This window comes from Pituophis catenifer, unplaced genomic scaffold (assembly GCF_029215685.1).
Source record: "Pituophis catenifer annectens isolate HBS135680 unplaced genomic scaffold, rPitCat1.0.hap2 SCAF_3, whole genome shotgun sequence".
NCBI classification, from domain to species: Eukaryota; Metazoa; Chordata; class Lepidosauria; order Squamata; family Colubridae; genus Pituophis; species Pituophis catenifer.
Window position 1 is genome coordinate 26,335,208 of NW_027256883.1, and position 18,117 is coordinate 26,353,324.

An 18,117-nucleotide genomic window follows, 5' to 3' on the forward strand; every position below is an offset into this window, starting at 1 on the left:
AGCCTTCCCTATGCTGGCATCTACCCAGAATTGTTTCAATTATAACTGCATGACTTGGAATTATGGGAACCCAAATTGTGTTTGCTGTGGTGCTCAAGTTTGATATGTTGATCAAAATGAAAATGTATTAATTAATACAACCAATGTAGCAATTGTTATGTTGCTTGGATGTACCTCAATGGAACATACTTTGAGTAATGCATCTTGAATCAGCTGATGATTTAAATTATCTTCTCATTTTTGGTATCCTTGGCTAAACAAAAGTTGTAAAGCTTTATATAATGCAAGTTACTGGTCCCTCATTAATAGTCCATGAGAACTCTTGCATAATTATACATTGTTAAAGAATTGCAATAGCAGATACATTCAACAATCTTCAGAAAACATTGCTATCTTTTATGATAGACAAAAAATATCAAATTAGTGTTGTCACCAATTTGTTCTTCAAACTAAACAAAGGCACAATCTTAGTCAGTGAAGATTAACAGAATGGTCCGGAACCCTAGGTTATCACAATTCACTTAGCACACCTAAGTACTTCCAAACTGAATAGAAAGAATAATTTTGCTATAGGTTGGGCCAGTTGCAGTACAAATTTCAGCCCTGAGCAAGTCTTTAAAGCTAAGTTCTAAACCTTGCTTATATTAACTGGCACCTCTTTAGAAAATGAAGAGAAAGACAAGAACATTATAATGTTCATTCTGTGCATTCTGTCAATCTTTATATATTAGACTTCCAATTAAAAAGAAAATAAAGATTTTCACTCTCATCTTACAAGGTTGCCAATTTCTGTTTCCTGACAGTTTATTTTACAATGTATATACATAATTTTGTCTCATAAAGCAGACTACATAATTCAACTCAAATGTACTGAGTGCAAAATAGACTCTTCTTTTTAATGTGCTAATTCAATATCCCAGCACACTTAAGTTTAAACTCATCTGTTTTCATGTGATGTGAAATGTAAAGTTCTTATTAGGCAACTGCATAGAATAGTACTTTAAATCTGGAAACATTTCAGCAGAGCGTTTTCAGTTAAATCCTCTACTCAAAGCTTTATTTTTTACCATAGTAAATTTGCTGATGAATACATGAGCAAAAATGGGATTAACCAGGTATTGATGAGTCTTTACTGTTGCTGGAACTGGTTCTGCAGCTATGAGAGGTGCTGTGTTTTGTACAGACACAGGGACAGTAACCAAGTGGTAGGATGCTTTTGTAATGTAGTCAACAAGTCTGTTGTACTGCTGTTCGGACAGTCTCTCTCTGTTTCCATCTGCCTGAAATCAGAGCACACAGATTTATTGAAAAGGGTAATATATTGCTAATAAAGTTCTAAAAAAAAAAATCATGGCTGTTTTTAAAGACTGCAAATAAAATAAGTCTGGAGCTTTACCTCTAGATCACAAGACACTCTCTGCTGTTTGAGCTGCACCTTCAACAGATTGCTTTGTTTACGGTCTAGCAGGCATTCAATTTCTGTCACTGGGAATGCCTGTTGCTGTGTGTCTTCATCAATGCTAACCACAAACAGCACTTCTGAAGTAAGGAGTAAACATCCTTCGTGTTCTTGGCCTGATCCACTCACAATTATCACATCCAAGGCCATGTGGACCTCTGGTCTCCCCAGTGACTGAAGCATTTTCCTATTTAAAAAAAGGTTCAAGATGAAGAACATGCATTCACCTGATAGTCAAAATTTCTGCTGCCTTTTTTTTCCCCTCTAAAGAAGCGGTAGCATGACACACAAACAATTTTTTTTTTGCAAAACTTGCTATGATTTTAAATCCCAAAGAGGTCTTGTTTATTTTGTAATACTCTCAAACCTCCGTCTTCTGCAGCCAAGCTGACCTAACTGATGGTCACAACCACATCTCTTTTGTCCAATTCATTTCTTATTCCAGCCCTGAATCCACTCCAAGGGATTGGAACTGGGAACTGGAATCAAACTGAGAAGAAACTACTGTAGCAGTTATTTCTCGAGATGTCCAATGTTTGGGCAAAGGCAACTAAGTAATATCTTTCATAAACAAAGACAGGCTCACATCAGATCTCCAAAGCTCAAAGGACAGCTGGCTTTCAGAGAGGGCCTCTGCTGAACTTTATGTTTAGCATTCCTACATATTCTGCTGTAAGTCAGCCTTTTGCTCTGTTAGCTTGACCAGAAGCCAGAATCTATTAATCAACACTTGGGGTATAGAAATGAGTCAGTCAGTATCCAGATAATTTACCAGACATATTTGACGTGGCTGTTTGGTGCCTGTTCAGCGTGTTGATCGCTCGGAGGACATCGCTGTTTAGGGTGCTGGGAAAGTCCAGCTCCATGCAAAATACCTGTGGTGATAAAAGTTAGGCTGTTTTTGGTTTTGTTTTTACAGGGTGGGAAAACAGAAACATGTTGCGATGATGTCATGTTCTTAAACAGTCCATAAAATTGTGCAGATCCAAAGTGATGTCACATCTTTGGACGCTCTAGTGGAGATAATTCATTCAATATTAGAACACAATAATCATGCACTTAACCGTAATGGATTTTAGCATTAGCTAGAAATAAACAAAAGCCGGAGCATCAGTCACATACTAGCAATTAGGGAAAATTAAATGCTCTTGAGGGCCACAGATTTAGAAAGGGATTGGACAAGTTAGTTAAGAATGTAGGCATATCAATCCAAGACCATGGTTAACTTTCTTGCTTAATCACATTCTTTCATGAGTATCTCACAATTAGCAAAAAGCAGCAGGTAAATTTGCCCCGATACTGCATTTCAACGTAAATTACTTAATGCATCTGTTAAATATGAAACCCAAATGTTTATGAATTCTCTTGAGGCATCTGAAATGTGAGAGGTGTCTTCTTGCACTACAGCAGAGCTCTGTAGAGGTCTACTTCTCTTCCTGTTTGCCCTGATCAGGAGAACAAGGGGGTGACTTAGCATGTTGCTTTCTGATGGCTGGCACAGGTCATGGCCCTTATGCTGGGAAATGACAGAGAGTCAATAACTGGATGATTTACTTAAAACAGGGGTGTCAAACTCAAGGCCTGGGGGCTGGATCCAGCCCGCGGGGCTGCCCTGGAAACAGCAAAGGACCGGCTCGTGGTGGTCCTGCCAGTGAAAACGGGCTCCTGAGCTCTTTTTTTCGGCTGCCACGGCCTCTTGTAACCCTCTGCCAGTGAAAATGGAGTTCGGGAGGGCCACACATAGCCAGGGGTGGGTACTACTTACCCTTACTACCGGTTCGCACTGGGAGCACTCACTTTGCTTGCACGTGCTTCTGCACATGTACAGAAGCTTCTATGCATATGGTACCTTATGACATCCGGGTGGGTGGGCGGAGCCTCCCACCGCTTTTACTACCAGTTCTCAAGAACCGGACAAAACCGGGAGCAACCCACCACTGCACACGGCCCTCCCGAGCTCCGTTTTCACTGGCAGAGGGTTGCAGGAGGTCATGGCAGCTGAAAACGGAGCTCAGGAGCCTATTTGCGCTGCCAAAGCCCTTGGGCCACCAGAGGCGCCCCCCAAGAGGAGTGATGTCAGGTTGGTCATGCCCCCCTGAGGTCAAACACAACCTTGATGCGGCCCTCAATGAAATTGAGTTTGACACCCCTGACTTAAAGGATAAATGTTTTATAACTGGGATTGAAACTGGGGTGCATCTTAGAGGATGGCAGAATTTCTGGATAGGGAGAGAGAGCTAAGCACTAATTCATCAAACATTTCTGCATCAGGGTAAAAATTTATAAAACAAATACCAAATTAAATAATGCACTGGTGTTGTTCAGAAAGAATTAACTTTAATATTGAACTTACACCAACTCCTGGTAATGCTCAAAAGATATATTCCAGTTGTAATAATTAGCTGATTGAAATTTTTCAGCATTATTGGGAGTGAGATAGTCATTGGCAGATGGAAAAGCAGAATGTGTGATTACTTCTGTGTGGTCTTGTTCCTCCCATAAGTCATAAGCCCATTCGCCCATTTGTCACAAGCAAGATATAACTCCATGCACTTCCATTTATTATGGAAAAGACTCAGTTCTCTCAGCCAATAGACACAAAAAAATAGAAATACAGCTGTCAGAATCTAGCAGGCTCTGTCATTAATTCTATGCACTCAGGGCAATGTTGTATTGCAAACCCGGTTTCAAATGGAGGAAAAAAGAGAGTTGCAAAAGAACTCGACACTTTTTTTGGGGGGGGAGAGATTGTTATTCAACAAACAACAACAACAAAAACTGTCTTCTGAGTTCTGCAAAGTTGGCTCTGCTAAATTTGCTCTCTGGTTTCAAGCCACTGTTTGCAGTAAAGTGCATCTTTTCCATTATTTCGGGTCACTTCTCAATTGCCAACATTTTTTAAAAATCTAAAATCTATTAACATGGAACATCTCTTACACTAACTTCCAATTTTTTTCTTTCTCTAGTTTTCCTAGAATCGAAGTTTTGTGTGCAACAAACTTCCAATTGCTCAACAGGCTAAAAAACTACACATCTGACACACATGTTGGATAAACAACTATGTGAGAAAACAGCCACCCACAACAGTTTCATCTTGTCCCTCCAAAACCTCTTCAGAGAATTAGGAAATTCTTGGATATGGATTAGGAAGGATGAAGATGTATATATTGAAGATGAACAGTTGTAGGTGGCTTTTGGGGTGGGGGTGGGGGGCTTCTTTTTATGCTTTTGGAGCTGATGAAGAATTTAGGGAAAACCTGTGAGAGTAACCTTTGGATGACCCCCTATTTCTTCAAGCAATGTGCTTGAAACCCAGGCCTCTAATTTTATCATTTGTCCAAACAGGATCTTTAGCTCCAAGATGTTTTGAAAAGCATGGAGGAGCAGAACAGACTGGTTACACTCTTCATTCTTTTGGGTGCAAAATAATGCCTAACAGTTTAGTTAATGGAAATAAAAAAAGCTGGCCAGTGTAAGCAGTTAGTGACTCATCTCAAGGAGGAAAACATTGAGCCAGTTAAAGGAAGATGCTATATGAGTAATCGCATTATAGCAATGATATCTACAATGTTTGCAATTCTTGGATACAATCTAATATACCATTAATGGAATATTGACACATCTGGGCCTGGCTCAGATAAAGCGAGCATACTTTATACAGTGGTGTCATATAACCTGGTGGGAAAATTCAGAATGCATCTTATTTTTTTCAGCAGTAAGTCTGGAAGCAGAAATAACAGCTGGCAACTGCTTTGTACTACGGTTATCAAGACAAAAGACTGATCTTGGTGTAAATAGGCACTTAGCTTCCACTAGTCCATAGTGAACTGTGCAAGATCATCTGAGCTTCACAGAATTTCCTCACTGATAGGTAACACTTATGGTTTATCAGGAATTTATGACTTAAATTGGCTGTTTATATTTTAATAAGATTTAATTTGAGGTAAACTCCTCTATTAAATTTGCTTGATTTGCAATGCATCTTATATATAAATTAAAAAAAAAAAACTGGCTAATGAGGGCTAAGTATCTGAAATAGGAAAATAGTGTAATCTCATTAAAAGAATGTGATGGTGGGAGGGAAATATATATTTTAAATAAGATTTTAGTAATACTAAATGCTACAATTAAAATAATACATGAAACCTATCAATGAGCTGAATTTATACATTTGCTCAAACCTACCATAGCCAGTCTGGGAGACTAACTCAGCTGCTCCTCCAATAGGCTTAGCAAAAACTCCCATGATTCCTTTCCCCACACCAGAGATCACGCCTTTGGCTTTGAGTCCCGCTGAAGCCTGGGCTTCCGATGTTTTCTGGAAGTTCTGCATTGGCTGATCTACAATCCCAGCAATTGCACCTGTAAAGAGTTTTCAAGTATGACAGAATGATATAATCTCCGAGAAAGATGAAATATTGATTTTTGAACATTTTTGCTTCATTTCATTTGAATATTATGCCTTTGTCTAACACAGCAATAAGGAACTGATATTGGGTCCCTTTAATTCAGGGTAAGAAAATTTCTGCTAGTCACATCTTCTTATTTCACTTAAGAGAGTCCAATGTTTTGAGCTGCTTCACAGATTTGGATTACTGATAGCATGTTTTGGACCCTCACCCAGATTATTGCAATGATGGGCGTACCCAGTTACAAAACAGTTTACCAGAAAAGCAAATTCAGGAAATTGTTCCCCAATAACCATTCTAGTGGTTCTGAATATATCATATCAACCCGTATTTCTGCCTTCTTTGAACATACTTCCAAAGCAACCCCTGAGCTGTAGTTTCTATGATATCTGCTAAGATTTCTATGGAATTCAAAACATTATTGTAAATAAACGTTAAGCTTTGCAACATGCTGACTTCACATTTACTTCTTTAAAAATATAAAATAGAGCCTTGGTGTAAAAGTAAAAATTTACTTCTTTTAAAATATAAAATAGAGGCTTGGTGGCGCAGCAGACTAAAGCACTGTTAAGTAATCCCAGCTGCCTGCAATTACTGCAAGTTCAAATCTCACCAGACTCAAGGTTGACTCAGCCTTCCATCCTTTCAAGTTAGGTAAAATAAGGACCCAGTTTGTGGGGGCAATAAGCTGACTTTATATAAAAAAGAATACTGCTTGGGGGGCCCGAAAGCCCTACTAAGCAGGTATATACAAAAGTATGAAGGCTATTGCTTAACACATTATAAGCCGCCCTGAGTCTCCGGAAAAGGGCGGCATATAAATCGACCCAATAAAATAAATAAAACAAAATTAAGTGAGGCATAGGATATGGAGCCTAAGAAGCACTAATGTAGATGTGTGTTGACCTTTTGATTTACGTTGGTACCATACTGGGGACTAGCAGATAAAATATTAAAACTTGGCTTCATTAGGTGTCTTTTAAACTTCCACCTTTTTTTTCTAAATGAAGTTGTTGAATCACAAATTTGAATATATTGTATATATTTTGCTTCTGGATTTTGTGCTTGAGAGGGAAAAATGAAATGTTGACTTTGGATTTTGCTGATAAAATAGGTTTGTTGTTACAGTAATGGTTAGTACACATGCTACGGCTACAATGTTATTACTTTATTCTACTGCACTAAAAAGAGTCGGCAAAGTTTTTTCTCTTTCCCTTTCTTTTCCCTACACTCTTCTCCTTCCCTTCTTCATTTTCCCACAATTTTCATTTTCTGTTGTATTTTATATCCTGATAAACTTAAGAATTCATTTTTAAAAAGAATATATTGTATATATGTGTATTTTAGATGAGAACAATTTTCTGCTAACATTGTAAGATTTTAGACCTCTATTTAAAGTAAAACTCACAAACCCTTAAGCCTTTCCTATGCCCACTATATCATTTTAACATGCCCTTATATTATCAAAATGGTCATAAACCAATGCAATCTTTAATATATTACTAAGTTTAGTAGAATTAGGCCTGGAGACTTTTGTTGCTGTTTTTGTGAACACAATCATATTTTATTTTAATGTGTACAGGTCAAACTTTTACAAGTGCCTTAATGACCCTCCAGCTTTTCATATCAACAGAGAACAGCAGTTTAAATCTTCCTAAATGTAAACAGGTATGTCAGGTGGGATCTTCCTTTGATCCTGAGTTTATTCAAGCCATGTACCCCAGAGATGCCTCTAGCTGTTGTAACTTTGATGGATAATTTATTTGAAACTCACTAAAAGAATAATGATTGAACACGATGACAAGGTGTTACATTATGAATCTGAAGTGCTTATGCTGAAAGTCATCATTCAGTACAGAAAAGACTAGCTGAAGCTTCCAGATCTCTTTGTAAGCCCTCCAAATATGGAAATATGGGCAAGAGACACCTTTTTCATCCCATGTGGACAATAACTATATTAGGGCCAACTGTTATTCATTTTGTGCACATAAACGACAACAACAACAAACACAAATATTTTTGCATAAAATGATTAGGTGCTTTTGGGGACAACAAAACTAATAGATAAGCAGAATCATAAGACTCAACCTCCATAAGTCTCACAAATTAGCCACTGCTCTCTGGTGGTTTCAGGTTGTTCTTTGCATCCATCTTACAATCCACCCATGAGTCCTGCCTGAGATGAGATGGAAATGTTTTTTCCTTTAACTAATAGATCATGATTATTTTTTTTAAAAAAAAATTAAAGGAATGAGCAGTACAATTGTATTAAAATGACTGCTTTACTATAGTGGCATTTTACTAAAAATTTAAAATATATTCAGCTGTTCTTGAAATGAAACATTTTTCCATTCTAGGCCACAACACATTTTCTTTATATTCAAAAATTGCCCTTGATCCCTCTCTAGCTTGAACATGTGTATTTTGTGGCATTGACAGGCATTAGACAAGTATCCATCACCAAAGGAAGATGCACTTTGTACTTGAAGAAGATGCTAAGTATTTTATACAAGTGTGGTAGTCTTCAATGCATTTGGGGAGGGATGCAAATACAGTAATTACTACTTGTATAAAACCCTTGCACACTTAGGAATATGCTGTCTAATTTTATCTTGCATTTCAAAACCAAACTACATATTATGCTACTACAGCTGCCTTTCTCTTTTGCAGATAGCCCTCAACAGGAAGTAATTAATGCTAAAAAAAGTGAAGTCCCAAAAGTGCTTTTCCATAAGGCAACTGGTCTTTCTTGTTTTTTCTTTGAAAACATTCAGCTTTTCATCCAAGAAGCTTTTTTAGTTCTGAAGAAGTGAAGGGTGCTTAATTCCTCTTTGATAGCTTCTTTCCCACTAAGACTGCCTTCTCTTTTTACCTTTAGTGATGTTCTCACTGAAGTTTGTTTCCAGACTTTTCACACAGAGTTGCCTTGCGGCGAGATGGGCAGCAAACAAATTTAATAATAAATAAATATAGATCCAGAGCCCCAGGAAAACATGGGTGAACGCCTGGGGAAAATGTCTAGCATACAAAAGCCATTATTCTTTCAGTGCATTATACAGTGGTGGGATTCAAATTTTTTTTTACTACTGGTTCTGTGGGTGTGGCTTGGCTTGGTGGGCGTGTCTTGGTGGGCGTGGAAGGGGAAGGATACTGTAAAATCTCCATTCCCTCCCCATTCCAGGGGCAGGTTACTGCAAAATCCCCATTTCTTCCCAATCAGCTGGGACTCAGGAGGCAGAGAATAGATGGGGGTGGGGTCAGTATTTACCGGTTCTCCAAACTACTCAAAATTTCTGCTACCGGTTCTCCAGAACTGGTCAGAACCTGCTGAATACCACCTCTGAGTGCATACTGCAGAATTATAACATGAAAGTTATTTCTCCCAGAAAAGGTTTTTTCCTCTTTTTATTGAAAAGGACACTGTTTTTTCAGCTCATGCTACCCCATTAAAAGTGACTTGTCCTTGCCATTTCCTTATTTCTTTTTTTCTGAAGACGTCCTCAGGTCTAGCGAATATTCCTGCTTCTTGTGTTTGTATTTGGACATTTTGCTTCTTCAAACTATACTGTAGCATCCAAAAAGAAAATAAAAATGCTCTTTCTCAAAACAGTGTCAAGTCACTATTATTGACTTCTTTCACCTTACCTAGTTTGTCTAGTCAAAGAAATTGGTCAGAACTGAATAAGGGTAGTCTTTGACTTATGACCATTTATTCAACAACCATTCTAAATTACAACAGTGCTGAATAAAGGGACTTGTGCCCAAAGTTATGGCCATTGCAGCACCCCTATGATCACATGATAAAAATTCGGCACTTGGCAACCTGCCCACACTTATGACCACAGTGGCAATGCAATGCTCCCTGCCCACCTTTTTCCCCCCCAATTTCAGCTGTCCACCTAGCCCACTAGTCCATGCTCTGCTACACACCTGGCCTACCAGCACATACAAAATGCTCCATTTACCTGACAGACACATCCAGCCAATACAAGGCACAACTGTCTTACTGAGGTTGCCTTGGGGCATTCTCCAAACGGGCTCCATTCTTAAAGCCTCCTTCTCCAAATCAATGCTTTGCATGCACTGGTGGGCCAGGTGGGTGAGTGAGGTTTTCCAGGCCACACCAGCTTTCCTTGTGCTGGTGGGCTCGGTCGGTGTCTGAAACCTCCATGGGCACCTGTGGCTTTGCACCACACCGCAGCACCCTTCAACTCATGTATGGCATGCACCAGGCCTCTTAGGACAACTCCCATGGCCCTGAGACATGCCACATTCTTTATCTGACACTCTGCCCACTTAATGATTGCTTAAAGACCACAACCAAGAGTGCCAAGATTGCAGTCGTTGAATGAAACCATCACATGACATTTCACTTAATAACTGCTTTGCTCAATGATCAAGATTCTGGTCCCAAAAGTTTTCAAAAGTCAAGCACTACCCATAGCTTATTAACATTTAAAAACTTTGGGTTAGAACTAATACAAGGTTTCTGGCAAATCACAGTTAAACAATGTACTACGCATCCTATGTATTTCAGATCCTTTTTATCTGCTAGCAATTTCTGTACAAAAGAGTTTAGATAAAATGGGTGTGCCAATGCAACATGCCATCTGGGAAACAGATATGGTAGCATCTTATGCTTTTCCCTGACTCCATTTGAGTAAGGCTCTTCAAGTGTACCTCTCCTTCAATAACAGCTGAAAAAATATTGTATTATCAAGTTCAACATATTTTGTTTCTTCCCATCTATCACAATGTTAGATTCCTAAAATTGCCTTGGTTTAAGAAATAACAATTAACAAACCTTAGAATATGCAACTAGAACTTTTCAAGGCTATCAGACAAACTCATTTATGACATGGTAAACCAATGAAATCTGAAAAGTGCCATGAAAAATATATTGTTTGAAATCTCACACACCAGAGGAGACAGGTGAAAACAGAGATTATGAGGAGGTATCAAATATTGATGGACCCATTATTTACAGAATTGTTCACTCAGGCTGGGTTTGCGTTGAATGCGATACTTTAAAATACTAGCAGATGATAAAGTCTGGCGCTCCTGAAAATATCTGCTTGTGTATTCATTACTCCTAAAACACAATTTAGATTCTTCAGATACTTATATCACAAAGTGCTTGTAATTTATTTGGAGAGTTAATTTTTCTGAGACTAAGAGTAGTGGGAATTATTTCAGCAACAAAGAATTTGTAAACAGAATCTCATTGCCAGTTCAAGTCTTTCATTCTGATTAAGCAAAACAGTGCAGGCAACGCAGCCTAAGCCAAATTGTAAACTCAAATTTCTCGTCGATATCTTGAGTAAAGGCAGCAATTAAGAGCCAGAAGTGATCCGTTTGAGTGAAATACAACAGATTTCCATCGCAGTGTCTAAATCCCTGGAGGATCAAGAAGATTCTTTTGGTCCGGTCACAATTATTCATGTAATAATGAGAGCTTTCTAGAAAATCTTCAGAGCTAGATAAATTCAACCAATCTTCTCTGTAGCTAATCAAAGAACCAAGAAGGTGGTGTGGCTGCTGCAACTTTCACTATATTGAAGAACCTTAATAATTGATTGATCTGAGGAGCTTTTCTACAGAACTCTACAATAATTATGTTCTGGAGTGCAGAGGCACAAATAAATGGTGAACATGCTGGTATGTATTAATCATGCACCACACATTTTCTTTTGGGGAGACTGTCCATGGCTGTCATAGCTAAAATACAAAATGTTTTTTTAAATATTCCTGGGATAGTAGTTTGTATGTGATGCTTTTACCAAGGATTCTGCTTGTTAAGATTTCAAAGAGTAATGAAATAGTCTTTGTAGACATTTTCTACAAAGTAGAATATATATTGTAGATACATCTTTCTTGGCAGATACTGTAGGTTATTTCTCTTCCTCCTTCCCTCCCTCCCTCCCTCCCTCTCTCTCTCTTCCCCCTCTTTCTGTGTATATACACATATCTATATATCTAACTATACACAAACACAAACACAAACACACATACACACACACTTGCTGTAGGGTTCTGTCATGCCATAACATAATTTTCTAACATTTTTATCACTTTTCTAACATTTGAAAAATTGAAAATTTCACTGACAAATTATTTCCAGGTAAAGTATACTGCCCTATTTCATATATGATAACCCAGAATTTTAACAATTGCTTGCTTTGTTGAATAAGTTATATTAATCTTGTTCATAAATAAAACCATTGAAAAATAACAAACCACAACATGATTTAATGTTATGTATGAACTAGGCTACTAATTGCATTTACACATCAAGTATAATTTATTTTGCTGAACTCAGAGCAAGTAAGTTGGTCTTTCTATTGAATAAAATTACGTTGGCTTATTTGAACAATTCCTGATTTATTCTCCTACCTTTTTTAGTGGCTCTTAATTTGCATCCTTTGAAGGCTAATTAATATGAGACTAGGGGAGAGCATAAGAATAAAACAGGCATAAACTAGAAAGGTACAAATTCTTATTTAAAAAATTGTTTAGTGGTCCATTCACACATCATTCTATATGAAGAAACAAATCATATTATGACATTGTCATGTGTAGGTCAAACTAAGATTTTAAAAATGTGAAGTACCTCTAATGGGTCCCTTCCTTATAATGTTAGTACAATGTACATTATGGAAATAATATACAATATCATAAGAATGTCCTATTGAAGGGTAAAATAGGAAGCCATGAAATTGTCCATCATAAGAAACAACCCCCTCCCCCCAAGAAGTCAGGTTATGTCCCTGTTAATATTCAGGAAGTCATGCCAGACCTGGTCATGTCACTAGGCTTGGGGATCCCAAGGAACTGGCAACATTTTAAGGTAGCTCCCTTATTACAGATGATAAATACTTGCAATATTTACTCTCTCTACTTATGGTTTATGTACTTTACTTTTTAAGAAATATTTTAACTTTTAATAATGATTGCCTATTTTTACAATGATTGTTTTTATATTATTTATTTTATTTGATTGTTGTATGCTGCCCTGAGTCACTTCTGGTGACATGGACAGCTACATAAATTTAGTGAATTATTATAATCTAATCTAATCTATTCTAATCTATTCTAATCTATTCTAATCTAATCTAATCAATACAATATAATACAATACAGTACAGTAATATTATATTATATTACATTATATTACATTATATTACATTATATTATAATATTATAATATTATAATATTATAATATTATAATATTATAATATAATATAATATAATGTAATATAATGTAATATAATATAATATAATATAATATAATATAATATAATATAATATAATATAATATAATATAATATAATATAATATAATATTACTGTACTGTATTGTATTATATTGTATAATATTATATTATTATATTATATTATTATATTATTATATTATATTATATTATATTATATTATATTATATTATATTATATTATATTATATTATATTATTATTATATTATATTATATTACATTACATTACATTACATTACATTACATTACTATATTATATTATATTATATTATATTATATTATATTATATTATATTATATTATATTATATTATATTATATTATATTATATTATATTATATTATATTATATTATATTATATTATATTGTTATTGAATTACAAGGGAAGGATTTTTTTAAGAAACAGAAAAAAAATCTTTTCAAACAAGATTCTTCTGAACTTTTATGTTTGCTTATTTCTAGTCACTTTGATCTCCCAGGGTGACAGTGTGGTCTCATAATCCCATGAAAGCATTTGTCAAGCAATACATATTTGTGATTTTTTTTGGCTAGTAAAACAAGGTCTGTGTACATTCTTCTTTCACAATTCTAAATCCTGCTTTCCTTTTAGAAATGTCTATATAGTGGTTAATTAAATTGGCACAAATGTGTCATCTTCTTCTGAAGAAATATTTTTCATCAATGTTTATGTGATATTTGAACTTGTTTTCAAACAAAAACAAGCATCTAAGTTAACCTTCCCCAACTTGGTGCCCCCAGATGTTTTATAATCGAGCAAACTGAAGCGCTGTGAAGCAATGGGAATTTCAGAAAACAACACTATTACTTTTCACTGAAAGGAAAAAAAAATATGGAACTCTTGTGTCTTTCTACTATTTACAAGATATTAAGGGAAAGTAAGTTGCTTTGCATGAATGGACATTGCAAGACAGCCAGGATTGGTCCCCACAGATGCTGCACAAGTCCCCCTACACCCCCCCTCCCCCAAAACAGCTCCTTTTAATGATTCAGATACAGGTGCTTTGTGCACACTCTCATGTGTTGCAAAGTCTTCACTTGCATAATTAAAAGATCCAAAAGATCTCCTCCACAAGCCTACTACATAACACATGCAATTAAAACAATATAATGCAGATTTAAGTATTATTCTTCAGTAGCCTTTAGTTTGGGGCAGGTTGTTTCTGGTGGCCTTTTGATGTTGATTTTTAAATGGGTGTTCATCTCCGTTCACTTTCAGTGAATTGTGTTAATAAACTTGCTTTGTTGCAGGGATACTGAACAGAGCATTCCTTGCCCAGGACAAGCTGTTTTGCTGGTTAGCTAAGCAAGAGGCTCTAGTATGATCTACTCAGTCCATACTGGGAGCAACATGGGGGAGTAACAAGTTAAAGCCAGAGGCTGAACAAAATCCATTTCTATATAAACTCTCCAAGATTTGGAGTCTTGGCCTCCAGCAGTCATTGTTGTGAACCTGCTTTCCTTCTGAATTAGATTACTCTGTGATTCCCCCTTAAATAATCTGTTCCCCAAGTGCGTATAATTCACATGCCGTTGCTGCTTACATATACAGCTCTGTGAAACGGAGCCTTCCTCTAGCATCGGTCTTACCAGATGGCTAAAACATCCTGTCTCTGTTCCCCTCCAAGGTTATAGAAACTCATAATTATAAGAAACCAGAGCTTTTTCTGAGCCCTCTTTTTTCTCAGATTAGATTAGGATGATGAGATGGGGTGTGGGGTGTGGGGGGAATGGGGTGGGTGAAGTGGGGGGAGAGGCAGTCATTCCTGCAAGACTGATATGATTCAGGGAGAATTCCTTGCCAGGAATAATCAGCCTATCCAGGGCCTGGCTAGGGAAAGGAAATCAAATAATACAGGAAAATAATGTATGTGCTTCCTCCCATCCCAAAGCACACTCTGGGTCCCCCGGGGAGGATCCCATCACAGTTGAGAACATAACTTACTGCTGTCCAAGGCAACAGCCTTACTTTCTAACTGTGCTTTGCTTGCCCAGCCTCGGTTCCTTCCACTTGGCAGTGGCTACCTCTGACACAAGCGTTCATTTCAAATGAATTTTCTTATCCCCACCGAGGTGGGAATATATAACTCACTTTCGGTTAAATGGGAAAAACTAGAGGAATTGAGAATAGTGGAGGAACTGTATTTTGCCTAGCTGAGACTGCAATATCTACACTATGGGGCACATAGATCTTGCTTCTGCCATCTCTCACGCCCTACTTTTTTGCCCTCACTCAAGGAAGAATCTGGAATTGGAAACTGCACTCAAAAAAGTTGTACTCAAGTTGGCAAAAGGAAAAGACCGCATAAACATATCCACCCTGCAGGTATTTCCAGATCCCATTTTCCCAAATGCTGAACATAATGAAGACCAAAGAGGTTGTCTTACCCAGAAGGCTGATGCCCAACCGGGAAAGGCCTTGTCTTAGTCCTTCTCCCAGATTTTCTGGCAGCTGCCTTCTCCATTCTTCTTGCCGATTGTAATGCTCCTCGTCCAGGGAAAGCCTATCCATATTTCGTGCCAGGCTTGTTGCTAGGTTGGTAATGGATGTTAGTGTACCTGAAGGCAAACCGATGAGTAAATGCCCAGTTAATTTGGAAAGGGCAAGAGATGTTATTACAGATAGTCCTTGAGTTACAACAGTTCGTTTAGTGTCCATTCAAAGTTACAGCACTGGAAAAAAAAGTGATTTAAAAGTTTTTCACACTTACGACTATGGTGGCACCCCTCTAGTCATGTGTTCAAAATTCAAATGCCTGGGAACTGCCTCATATTTATGACAGTTGCGGTGTCCCGGGGTCGTGTGGTCACCTTTTGTGACCTTCTGACAAGCAAAGGCAATGGGGAAGCCAAATTCACTTAACAACCACATTACTAACTTAAGGAGCTTCAGTATTCACTTAACAACTGTGGCAAGAAATTGTAAAATGGGGCAAAATTCATTTATCAAATGTCTCACCTAGCGTCAGCAATTTTGGGCCAACTGTGGTCACAAGTCAAGGACTATCTGTATTTTGTTTAAAAATAATGGAAACTACTACAATCAAGATCCATAACACATAAAAATGGTATGTTACACTAATAATAAATGATACTACTATATTAATAAACATTACCAATAATAAATGCCCCCAATTCTTAATCTACTCAGTAGCTTTTATTATGAAGCCTCCTGTTAACCATGATACAACAAAACTTAAACTGGGATTGGCAATGTGGCAATCTATAATGGACTCCAGGGAACTAAGTAAAATTCTTAGCTTCCCCCCCACCCACCCCGGTTTTCAAGAGGAGAATTTCCACTTTCAAAAATTTTTTCCACATCCAGGCCATAGGAGAAATAAGCATGATTTTGTCTGGCTATGAAAAGATTGTTTAAACTGTATCCTAAATCAAGAAGCAACCAGGTAACGAAGGTTCAGCAAACAATAGTACTACGTGGAGATAATCTGACGGTGCTTTGAACTGCTGGCAAACTAGCAGTTTTCCCGTCTTTGAATCTTTTCTATTTTCCAGCTGGCCTAAGGAAGCCACGAGATGGCGCTATGTCTGTACAGAAATCCAGGGAAAGCCAGATGTGTGCTTGCTTTTACAAATGTGTTCAGCAATATTTAATAACGGTGTCTATTATTATCTTTTCAACTAGATATGATGAGGCAATGTGGTGTAAGATTTCTGAAGCACTGCAGAACTTCTTTAACGTTTCTCCTCAGTTACTGCATTACAAAATGGTCATGTGGGAAAGCTTAAGTCACTAGTAGAAACAATAGCAGAATAGAAAAAGTTCTTCCCCCCCCCCCAATACACACGCAGAGCAACCTATGCCTTTCACTGAGACTCAAGGAGCTTAAAGGAAGCTGAGGGTAGTAGCAAGTTCATCTGAAAAGTTTGATGCCTTCCTTTAAGGCTCCCTGCTGATGAGAATGCAGTGGAATTAGAAGGAAAAGATAGACAGATACCTTTGGATATGTGCTTTACAAATGATGTGGTTCCTCTGGAAACCCCACTAACAAAGGCTCCTGGACCACGGGTGAGTCCTTCATAAGGAAGCCTGAAGAAGTCTGCAATCCCATTCCCAACGCTTCTCACCAAACTGGCTGGGCTGCCGAGAATTTCCAGAGATCCAACAACCCATCCTGCAAAAGAAGGCATGGTTAAATATATATATATATATGTGTGTGTGTATGTGTGTTGAGGCTCACGCTAACTTCACAGAAGCTGCAGTTAAGTAAAAAGAGAAGAAGAAGAAGGGGAATAAAACCCCCTAACTCTCATCCCCTCGGCCCCCCCCCATTTTTTTAAACACTGAAATTTATCACATCATAAACTTCCTTTGAGAAAAACACGGGAAATAGCTCATCCACTACAGATTCAGTCATGGCAATCTTTCATGCTTTCTAAATCAAAGAAATCTCTTTGGCAAAAACGCAAATAACTTTCAAATGACTTCCTTCCATAAGCCTCCTGTATTTCTGCTAAAGCTATGTGAGGAGAGATGGGTACTGCAGTTAAAGAGCACCGGGAGTGATAGGACCAGGGGCTTATTTTGCTTTGGAGGCTTTACATCTCCCCAAGCGACTTTGTTATTTCACGTCTACGCAGCCGAAGAGTCGTGACAGCTAGTTTACAGTGACACACTGTCCCGCCTTGGGGGCGAGCGTGAAGGTCAGCTGCTTGATGGGGTGTTGGGAAAGGGGATGCAGGTTTTTGACAAGCACAGGGAATTATTTTAATCCACCCAACAGCTCTGTGCTGATCACTTTCCTGTGGAGTTCTAGTTATGGCCAGATAAATGACTTCTTGCTCAACATAACTGTGTAAACAGAAATGGCATTTGCATGCTGATTAAATTACTCAGAGGGAGGATCCTTTTAAGTTCCCCACAAGAGCTTGAGGGTGGAGGAATTTCCAAGATTTAGTTTCTTACACAAAGTTACGGTTGCTTTGGCAGGGAGCCTGACT

General features: G+C 37.7%; 1 protein-coding gene across 2 annotated transcripts in view; it reads right to left on the reverse strand.

Moving 5' to 3' along the window:
• Nucleotides 1-983: 983 nt before the first annotated feature.
• The window catches only part of VPS13B (vacuolar protein sorting 13 homolog B), a 316,205-nt gene continuing 299,071 nt past the window's right edge, over nt 984-18,117 (reverse strand). For both annotated transcript variants that reach the window (XM_070940432.1, XM_070940433.1), the window contains exons 56-61: nt 17,115-17,291; nt 15,544-15,714; nt 5,645-5,821; nt 2,232-2,334; nt 1,397-1,646; nt 984-1,280 (exon numbers count right to left, since the gene is read on the reverse strand). In XM_070940432.1, coding sequence (XP_070796533.1) covers nt 1,032-1,280; nt 1,397-1,646; nt 2,232-2,334; nt 5,645-5,821; nt 15,544-15,714; nt 17,115-17,291 — 1,127 coding nt within the window. In that variant the 3' untranslated portion in view covers nt 984-1,031. The remainder of the gene's footprint in view (nt 1,281-1,396; nt 1,647-2,231; nt 2,335-5,644; nt 5,822-15,543; nt 15,715-17,114; nt 17,292-18,117) is intronic.